The 9,974-nt window shown below is 38.6% G+C and overlaps 1 protein-coding gene across 1 annotated transcript in view; it reads right to left on the reverse strand.

Moving 5' to 3' along the window:
- Positions 1-656: 656 nt before the first annotated feature.
- BRD7 (bromodomain containing 7) overlaps positions 657-9,974 on the reverse strand; it is a gene marked incomplete at its 5' end in the record, with an annotated part of 14,259 nt that continues 4,941 nt past the window's right edge. Inside the window, 11 exons of the mRNA XM_008945421.1 lie at positions 657-849; positions 1,771-1,914; positions 2,917-3,060; positions 3,198-3,306; positions 4,185-4,241; positions 5,298-5,409; positions 6,314-6,446; positions 6,936-7,043; positions 7,952-8,027; positions 8,663-8,786; positions 9,707-9,891. Coding sequence (XP_008943669.1) covers positions 785-849; positions 1,771-1,914; positions 2,917-3,060; positions 3,198-3,306; positions 4,185-4,241; positions 5,298-5,409; positions 6,314-6,446; positions 6,936-7,043; positions 7,952-8,027; positions 8,663-8,786; positions 9,707-9,891 — 1,257 coding nt within the window. The remainder of the gene's footprint in view (positions 850-1,770; positions 1,915-2,916; positions 3,061-3,197; positions 3,307-4,184; positions 4,242-5,297; positions 5,410-6,313; positions 6,447-6,935; positions 7,044-7,951; positions 8,028-8,662; positions 8,787-9,706; positions 9,892-9,974) is intronic.

Here is a 9,974-nt window from a genome sequence, read left to right on the forward strand (position 1 = left end):
ATCCGGCCCCAGCACTTCTCCAGCCACCCTCACCTTTCTGATAAGCTAGCCTGAAATCATTATCCAGCCTCTAGCCATACCGCCCAGAACTGTCTGCGTGAGCATCTCTGAGGTGACTGCACTATATTACTGTGGTATTTTTACTTGCTTGCAGCAAGTGGGTTTGTGAGTCTCATCCTACTGCCATGCTCCGTTTCTAAGCTTGCTTTCAAGTTTTAGAATAGTAGAAGCAGGTGGCATCGTTTCTCTTAACAAGAGATTCATCCATGTTTTAAGTGTCACAAAGCTGATTTTCTGTTAATTCATCAGGCTACATCAGTTTTATTTAAAAAGTTTATTTCTCTTCCTCATGATCACAGGACTTGCACAGTAATTTTAAAATGAAGAACTCACATCTTCAGATACTAATGATTTTTGTCCAAATCTGATTCAGATAGAGTCTATACATTGCTTTTAGAAACTTCTGGTTGACCCCCTGCACCATATATAGGCACATTTTCACTTAAGCTTTTGACTTACCAGACACTTCACAATCTAGGAAAACTTAATGGCAGCAGAGGTGCTTTAAAATAATAAGGGAATGCAAAAAGAATAATTCAGTGCATTTATGTAGCAGAAGTAACTCTAATACAAACCATTCAATTTCAAATGTCATCAGTTCCAAAATCTGATACACAAAAGTAGCTGAACACACAATATACACCTGCTTGGTGAATGCACCTGAAGGAAGTTTATCTGGTTCTTAAATAGAATCAAACAAACAGCTGTAAACTTAACCCCAGCTTCAGACTGTAACTGGACCACACTCATTGTCAGGGATGGTGACAGTCTTTTTTGGTTCTTGGAAGTCTGAAAGTTTAAAACAGATACCAGGTCAATTAGCATATATAACTTTTAAATGAAATAAATGCATATACAATCCTAAAGTCATCTACTATTTGTGCAGAAAATGCTCTCTAACAGTCCAAGAAAAGGCTGTTTCAGTTGGTTCTGTTATATGGTCTCTCTCGTAGAGTGCTATGAAAATGGCAACTTTGAAATCGGAATTTCTTAAGCAGTTTCCTTGAAAAAGTAAGTTCCTGAAGTAATCCTTCTCTTTTCATTAAACAACATCATAATTGGAACCTTTTATAAACCATGGATTGAGTAAAACTTGTGTGAATTATGTTTCTTGAAAGGAAATTCTTACCTGCCTTAAAAATTTGGGACAAACACAAACTCTGGGTATGCTTTTACAGCTTAAATGTCACAAGGGGGAGATGTGGTTCTGGCACTTAGATTTTCCACTGACCTGACTCCTAAATCCAGCAAAAACAGTAGTTACTTTTGGCTGGAGGAGTTCAGTCAACTTAAAAAGCATGAGAGCTGGCCAAATTAAGCAAAAGAAGTGCACAGCCAAAACCCTGCAGAAGAAAGCCTGGTGTCCTCATTTTAAAAAGTGAGGAATTTTAACCCTTCTCTTGTAACTTCATGCTAAATGGAAAAAGTAAAACTGAATGGATTGCCTAGCTTTAAGATTTGGCAGTCCTGTAAGATGAATGGTAAAATAACTACTTTATGTAACTGAACCAAACTTCCATGCATCCAAAAGATTAATTTTGGACTGAGACCAAATACAGCAACTTTCCATTACAAACTGAATTTTTAAAAGAGAAGAACTGAAACCTGGAACTAAGTTACTGGAAATTCTACCACAAGCCAGTCTAATGATTTGCAGATGTGGTTTTGGTTTAGCTGAACAGACACTACAACACATTTTTGTGTACTCACCGTCTGTCAAATCTACCCCGCTGTCTTCTGTATCAGGCACAGGAACTGAAATTCCCATGGCTTTCCGGATTCCGTACGTGCTAACAATATCACCTGGAGTTACTTGTTGTGCAAGCTCTTTCAGGTTGTTGGTTACCCTCTCCGCTAGAAAAGATAAGGGGATGGGCTGATCTGCTATGTATACACACAGAACAGCTGAAACAAACTCTTCACAGGGCCAAGGGCTCACGTCGGTACAAATGGAGCTATGTTAAACGTTTCTGCAACAGAAGGGTTTTGTTTTACCTTGTGCTATTGTGCAAGACATCCTGGGACAGATAAGAACAGGAGGAATGAGATGGCTGCTGGCCAAGGCTTGCTGCCACCAGGAAACACCAAAAGGTAAAGAGTGAGCTAATGATGCCTGGACCACAGTAACGCAGCAGCCAGGAGAGCTCTGGTGGCACCCACGCTGCAGTGGGGCTCAGTGACATCTGGCTTCCAGCATTGAAAAGCTGTTCTTGGTGCTACAAATGCACTCTTCCTTCAAGAAGGAAGCTGTATGTACTTAAAAAAATCTAAGAGAGGTAATATTTGATCTGGTTTAGACTTGATAATATTTCTCCAATAATGGGGAGTTTATCTGGCAGCATGGAGGCAGCTACTTTAGACCACATCTGCTGTAGGTGGTATCACCCAAGTTAGTTTGACTTGCAAAATGGACACCCGCTGCACCCAGTTCCGTCTTAGAAGGCTGCCACTAACACAGGCTGTGTAACTGACTGCATGACTGGTATTAATTGGTATAATAAAACAGACTGGTAACTAGATCACACCTGGAAGAGGATTGGCCTTACAGTAACAACTTGGCAATACTTAAGCCGCCGCTGTTAAAAGACATTGTAAAAACCATGAAGTTAGAGGCATTTGGCTGTTGTCTGCCCCATGGCACAGCAACAGCTCCCAGTCAGTTCTTGGGAAACTTATTAATGAGAAAATACTTCTAATTAGTGTTAAAAACTTTCATCTGGCTTTACATACAAAAAAAAAGAAAATCTAGGCCTGACAGGGCACATATTCTGCACTGTAACTGAAACTTTTTCCTTTCTTGGAGTTGACAAACTGGGACTTGATCAATTCTGCAAGAATGATCAAAAGTGCATTTACCCAAGTGCATCTCTCTGTAAGATGGACTCAGAAGACAAATCATATTAGGGGGTGGTTTTGTGCTTAGTCTTTCATTTTGAGCATCCTGGAGTTCTCTCAGAAGCTTTGTTGTTTCATCAAGTTTCCTCTGGAAGATTTCAGCCTCTGTTTAAAGAGGAAAAAGTCATAACTAGTAAGGGAGGGCATTTACTTACATTATGATAGAAAATGTGGTCATGCTATCTATGCAAAGGGATTGAGAAATTGACACAGTTACAGACATATTGGAAGTGAAAACTCACCCTCAGAATCAAACTCTTCTACAGGCATGCCAAAGTTTGTAACTGCTTTTAGTGCTGTAAGTCTGTCATTAGCAGAGTCCAACCTGGCAGCAATATCAATTTCTGTAACCTAAAAAAAGAAAGCAACAAGTAATAATTTAGATAATACCTAGATTAGCCTTGAAACAACAAAATTGTTGGGGAAAATCAGAACACAAAGTTAGCTATATTAGTTTGCTCTACAAAAAAAGTGAACATGTAGAGGGAAAGCAAAAGGGACACCATGTCAAACTGAAACTTTTACTGTTTTACAGTTACTCAATTTACTGTTCTATTTCATACTCAAATAGAAAATGGCATCTGTCAAAAACAGGGGGGGCATGTCCAAATTATACAGTAACTTCAGAACAGCAACCCAATATAAAATAAATAAAAAAATTCCTTGAGCTCACCTAAAGCAGAGTTAGCTTAACTCTGAGACCAAAATTCAAAACCAGCCTGGAAACTGGCTGCAGATGAAGGCTTCAGAAGAACTGCCCAATGCTTTTTCTGGTGGAACAAAGTCTGGCTGGAAAGATTTTAGAGATCTACTGTACACCTACAGGGGCACAAGGTATTTGAGAAAATGTCTCAAAGCTAGCTATGTATTGTGTGGTACTGGACACCTATATTACAAATTCATGTTAAACCAAATCAGATTAAGACAAGAAAACTACTCTAGCTGCCAACCAGAAGGTCTAATACACAGCTGAAGAATCACAAACAGAACTATCCAAGCATTTGCTCTCAGTTCTCCTGAAACAGTCTCATTTAAAATTCAGCTTTCTGGAGATGATGTGTACTCTCCAGATGCCTACAAACCAGCATGCCCTCGTCACCAGTCACACAGTGGGTGTGGAGACCTTGTCAGTGTCTCAGCATAGCTGCACAGGCCTGACAGTCACAGGCAGTTCTGTAACTGTGGGGTTAGGCTGGTTAGAGTAGTTAATTGAAACAGAAAAGTTTTACCTTTACATCTTTTAATGCATCACTTCTTTCATGTGGGCCTTCATCTTCTTCCAATGGCTGAACAGAGAAAGGAGTTTTAAGGAAGGCATTAAAACTAATCTTTAAGTTCAAAGTAAAAACCCTACCTTCAGACATCAATATTTACTAAAACACATTTTTACAGCACACATTTTATTGCTCTTTGCAAAGTCCAAATCTTTTTCCCCAGTGATGTCACATATTTACTGGGAAGGAAAGGAAGGATGGCTGTTAGAAGCTGAACTGTATTCTGTTTCTATACAAAACTGTGTTTCTCTTAACAGCTGCAACAGCAGTGGTTGCGCCCTGAAATTCAGTGTCACTACTGGGTACTAGAAAAGAGCTAAAACCAGTAATGCTGAGCCAAGTTCTGAACTGGGGCTAAAGGTTGATCTTTCATCCATGAGCTAATATCTGATCCATTAGTAAAAGACTATGATCTGCTTATTTCAACAGTTTACACTGATATGAAACTCAGATCAAGACTTCTAGTTAACAAAAATTGTCTTGTGGAGATTTTCAGCTACTTCTTGGATTGTCAATTAAGGCAAGATTGTCAATTTACAGTCCCTTTAATTCCAGTCATGTTTGGCATACACAGGTACTGAAACCTAAGAATTTGAAGAGTAGCTGTTTAGTATTTTTACATAGCACGTATTTGAGTTTAAAACACTGCACCCATATAAAGCAAAAAACTAGTTACTAATTCTTCTGAACTAAACAGTGGCTGCTAGAACAGGATAAACTTTTCATGGAAGCACAAAAGCCCATCCATGATCACCTCATTTCTAGACAACTTATTGATATTTTCTTACTAAATGGAAAAGAAGCTGTGCTAACAGGAGCAGAAGAGTAGACAGATAAAGAACGTCTGTCTGTGACTTACAATGTTTTGTTAATTTACCTTTCACTAGTTAACAAAGCAAAATAATTACTTTCCAAAAAATCTATCCACTAGAGACAAAGATGAGTCATCACTTTAAAATTTTACCAATCACAAGGGAGCTCACCAATAGCATCAGCATCATCCTTCTCTAGCTTTATAGCTTGTGTGCTAGAACCAAAGGGGCAGACAGTACACAAATCCACTCTTACCGTTTCTAGTTCTCTGAGAGCTCTAGAATGTCCTCCTTTAGTTAGAACATCAAGCAAACTATCAGCCATTAAGAAAGGATAATCTTGTGATTTCATCAAAAAATCATGAATACTAAAAGACCAAAAGACAGTTAAGGTAACTACCTTTATACAAACATTCGGTGGAAAAAAGTTAAAAGTCAAAAAAAAAAAAAGCACAGAAAACATAAAAAGCACAGAATTCCATTTAAATGTCTTGCTTTTGCTTAATTATCTGTGTCTCCTGTAGCTGAGGAGCCCATTCAGATTCCCAACAAAAAAAACCTGAAAAACTAGAAAAAGCACAGTGCCTTGGGCAGCTGCATCTAACCAAAAGCAAACCTGCACAGGCACTTACCACTGCCCTTCAGTATTCCCACATTTCATGTGAATTTATACCACTGCGAATCCTATTTCTGAGATTGTCAGAAAACAAAAGGACTCTGATTCTTTAGTTTTTATAACCAAGAATAGTAAAAACTATGAGAATTAATTATTTGTTTTCTGTAATAATTAATACAAAAATCAAGCAGTATGCATGCTACTTAAGGATGAAAAGTGGGAACTGCTACCTCTGGGTCAGCTCTCTCACTATGACCAGAACAGTTTGGTCAGTGTCTGACATTAACAAGGACTTGTTAATTACTAACAAATCATTCAAGGCAGTAATTAAGTTCATTAACATTAAAAAATCCAGTTATTAGAAACGTTTGCACCCTCACCATTTTCCTGGCTTTGGACATGAGTCCTTCAGAATTAGTCATAAACATATATAAATCTTAGACTGTGTGTTCTGGCAGCATCAAAATCCTTCAGTCTTGGCTAACTTCACAGGCAAATTCTCTTATTCATTTGCTTCTCACCGCTCCCCCAGCCCCACAGGCTATAAAGACAGCAGTGACAACACTCCACAGCAAAGGCACAGCCCACACTGCAGAGCTGTGCACAGCTGCTGCTGTACCTGAAAGCTGTCATATGCATCCTACTTGTTTGATTACCTGAAAGATCCCTGGTTAGAGTCTTCCCCATATGTTGAATAGATTAAGTCAGAATCTTCTTTGCTTATGTTGGCAAAGGTAGAATCGTACGTTGGAGCATAGGAACTATAGGGTCCATAATTCAAGTATGTCACTAGTGAAGAACAACAGCACTGATTATTACCTCTGAGATGCATGCATCAGACAAAAACCAGAAGGGGTTGGAAACCGATGCCCAAAAAGAAAACTTCTGGGAACACAGTTCTTACGGTGAAAACAAACTTTCACAGAATACCATCTATTCACACTGTGACATCTTTCAGTAACATCTACATCAAATGCATTTCTATTTACAACTGTTTCATTAACTTATGTCTTAATGCAATAGGAAAACTCAGTCTGGTGCAGGCAACAGGTTCTCAGGCTCCCCAAGACGCTCTTTTAAAGCCAGCAAAAACCATTCCCTACCTGGCGTACTTCTTCTCAGTGTAGATGTGTATGGTTAGCTGTGTGACTGATACCTGTAGTAGTGTGCTTTATCATTAAAAATAACTTAGTTCCAAACAACTTGTGTGCTAGTAATGAGATCAACACCCTTTGCTTACATAAGGCGAAGGATTTTTTTTTTTACTCCAGCACTTACCTGGAGTAACCTTGTTTCTTTTATCTTCTTTGAACCCCTGTAAAGTATTGACTCCCGACTGTAGCCTTCCTGCTGTCATACCCAGCTTCACAGGGCAGTAACCCGGTTCTACAACAGGACGTATCCAAATACAGAAATCATGAAGACGCGGTTAAGTGACATAGGAGTACATCCAAACTCCTCTAACACTTGTAGCCAGACAGGATACACAGGATACAACTCTCAAAGTGTGTTTTCTTGTGTTTTCTTCTCCAAATGCTTCATACTAAAGACTGACTGTAGTTGTATATGTTAATCCAGACCAAGTAAATGGTAGTACTAGTTAACATTTAACCTAAATGTGAAGTTTTCCCTAACAGTCTTCCTCCTTTCTGTCCTCCCCTAACAGAGGCTGCAGCATTAAAGAGGGGCTGATTCTTAATATGGAAGGCCATGCTTTATTTATTCTTGCTGACATTTCCTCCTGTACAAACAGGGGGACGGGAGAAGTGAAGTTTTCAGCTTGGTTTCTGTCTATTCTAAACCTAGTCAGTTCAGCCCTGGAATGAGCTGGGGATTAAATAGCCAAGCACCTGCACTCTAGTGGCACTACATAGATGGCACTGCCATGACAAAATTATGTGGGACCAATCCTGGAACATCTCTGACCTGGGTCAGCAGACACTGTACTCTGTACATGGACCAGACTTAAGGGCAGTCTAGGAATTGAATGTGCCCAGGCATGTGGCAGGCAGTCTCTTCTCCAATGGCAAAAGCTTTCTCCTGCAGCTCCCGCTAACAGCTGACACAAAAAGGAGAAGCAGCAGCCACTGAGGCCTCTCTCCAGCTGCTCCTAACAACAGTCACAACTGCTCCCCATCTACGAGCTCCGTCAGATGTAGCTTTTTAAATCCAGATCTTTATCAGACTCCAAAGAAGCAGCTGGATCTTGGCCAGCATTTGCTGACCTATCCCTGCAAGAAAGCAGCAGCCCAGGTAGGTGAAAATAGCTTGTTACTTGAACCATGATAACGTACCTCCTACAGTAAGGTCAACTGGATTGAGGAGGCCCAGAGTTGTTGTACCATCTGGTTTTCTTCTTTCAAATTCACACTGAAATAAGATATTATTTTAATTTACATGTTAGTTTAAATTTATAGTCCTTAAACTAATAAAAACATCTAATGAAACTGTCCTATCCATAGGAATCAAAAAGGGATTTGGAAAGATCAGACTCAGAAGTAAGTACTTTTTTTTTTAACTACATAACTTTATTATTGGTATGGGCACAAGGAATTAAGAAATTATGATACATATTACTGTTTCTGCAGAGGCTAAGAGATAAAACATGTAATTCACATAAAAAATGAAATGGGCTCACTATTGCCAAACTGGGTTCCTTCTCCTGTAACATTAGTAACGTTTGATCGTGTATGTGGCTGTTCTGGAACTATGGGGTTTTTTTGCAGGTTGGATTTGAGGTATTTTTTTAAGGTTTCTCCTATTCATCCTCCTCTACTAGTCTAGTGTACCTTCTTAAAATGTAAGCTGAATGTGCTCTGCTGGTGATATTTAGCATGCATTCAACCGATATACCTTTTTTTAACCTTATGATGTTACACAGATGACTCGTGTAAAATTGTGTAACCTGCAGTAAAAGCATACCTTGAGTTTCAGCTGACATGAGGCACTAACTAAGCCTAGTTTATGAACAAGTGAAAGGATTTACCAAACACACACAGATTTACCTGGCTGTTTGCAAGTCGCCTGGTTAACTTTCCTCCAGACTCTCTAACGATACGATCAATCTGCTCCTGTTCCCTTTCCAAGCTATTGCTTCGTAATTTGTCTTCAAGCAGATCTTTGTCTTTCCTGTGAATAAAACCCACACAGCTTAGTTGCTCACTTTAACAGATTTAACAGACACCAACTGTCTAAGTATAATGGAAAGATACAGTGAAGAAATTGGTTTTGCCAGATATGCCCACTGGTTTTGTAGACAAAAATACTAACGGACAAGTACCATTTTAATATGACTGATGTAGCTAGGGAAAATATAAAAACCAAATATTTTGATCAGCAAGTGCTTTTTTTATGTTAGTAGCTGTAAAAGTTTCTGTGTTTAGCTTACTTTAGCCATACTGATGCACTGGTTTAGCATGTTGCTAGGTTTTATGTCATCACTCCTCAAAAAGTAACTATGTCTTAACTATGGATATTTTTTGTAAAATAAACTATTAGATACTCTGAATTTTAGTATCTGTATTTTCAAATCTGTGAAAATAAGGTTACTAGTGTTTCAGAACACTGGCAGCATTATTTTTAGATAGTAAAAGATACTTCAGGAAGTATATGTTCTGTAACTATGCATTTACATGTTTCAAATACAACTACTATTCAAAAAAAAAAAAAGTCCTTGAAATTTGCTATAGAATTATTTGTACCAAAATTTTTAAAAAGTCATGTTTGCAAGCTTCCTCCAGACCAGTACTACTCACCTGAAACAGACACACAGACACTAAAATAGGAAATAATTGAAGGAATAGAGTTGATGAGCAGTACAGGATTATTTACAGTAACAAATAGAGGGATCATAAGATTCTAAACTTTTTTTTTTTTTTTGGCATATGAGGAAGTTTTATATAAATGTTGCTCCCTCGAGATGAGTAAGTCTTAGTGTATGTGCAGCACTAGAAAGAAAGAAAGCCACATTCACTGGTGCCTAAAAGACATCTTGTTTCAGCAGCATTTACAAGGTATATCCTGTAATTGTTACTGAGATAATACTTCACTTTTTGTGATCTTTGCTGGGTGTTTTGAATGCTTTGGTGTCACCATCCACAGGCTCTCCTTTGTCTTTCCCAGGACCGTTTTCATCTTCCCCAGTTTGCTGCAGCTCCACCTTGTCTTTCTGCTTCCTTGTCTTCTGCAGGTCAGCCATGAATTCTATACTTTGTTTCAGACTCTGAATTCTCTCCTAAAAACCACCGGAATCCTTTTATTTGTTACTTGAATTAATCTTTTCATAACCTACTAATACTGAATGATTTTTTCCCCCCA

The sequence above is a fragment of the Merops nubicus genome, unplaced genomic scaffold, assembly GCF_000691845.1.
Source record: "Merops nubicus isolate BGI_N331 unplaced genomic scaffold, ASM69184v1 scaffold46778, whole genome shotgun sequence".
Classification (NCBI taxonomy): Eukaryota; Metazoa; Chordata; class Aves; order Coraciiformes; family Meropidae; genus Merops; species Merops nubicus.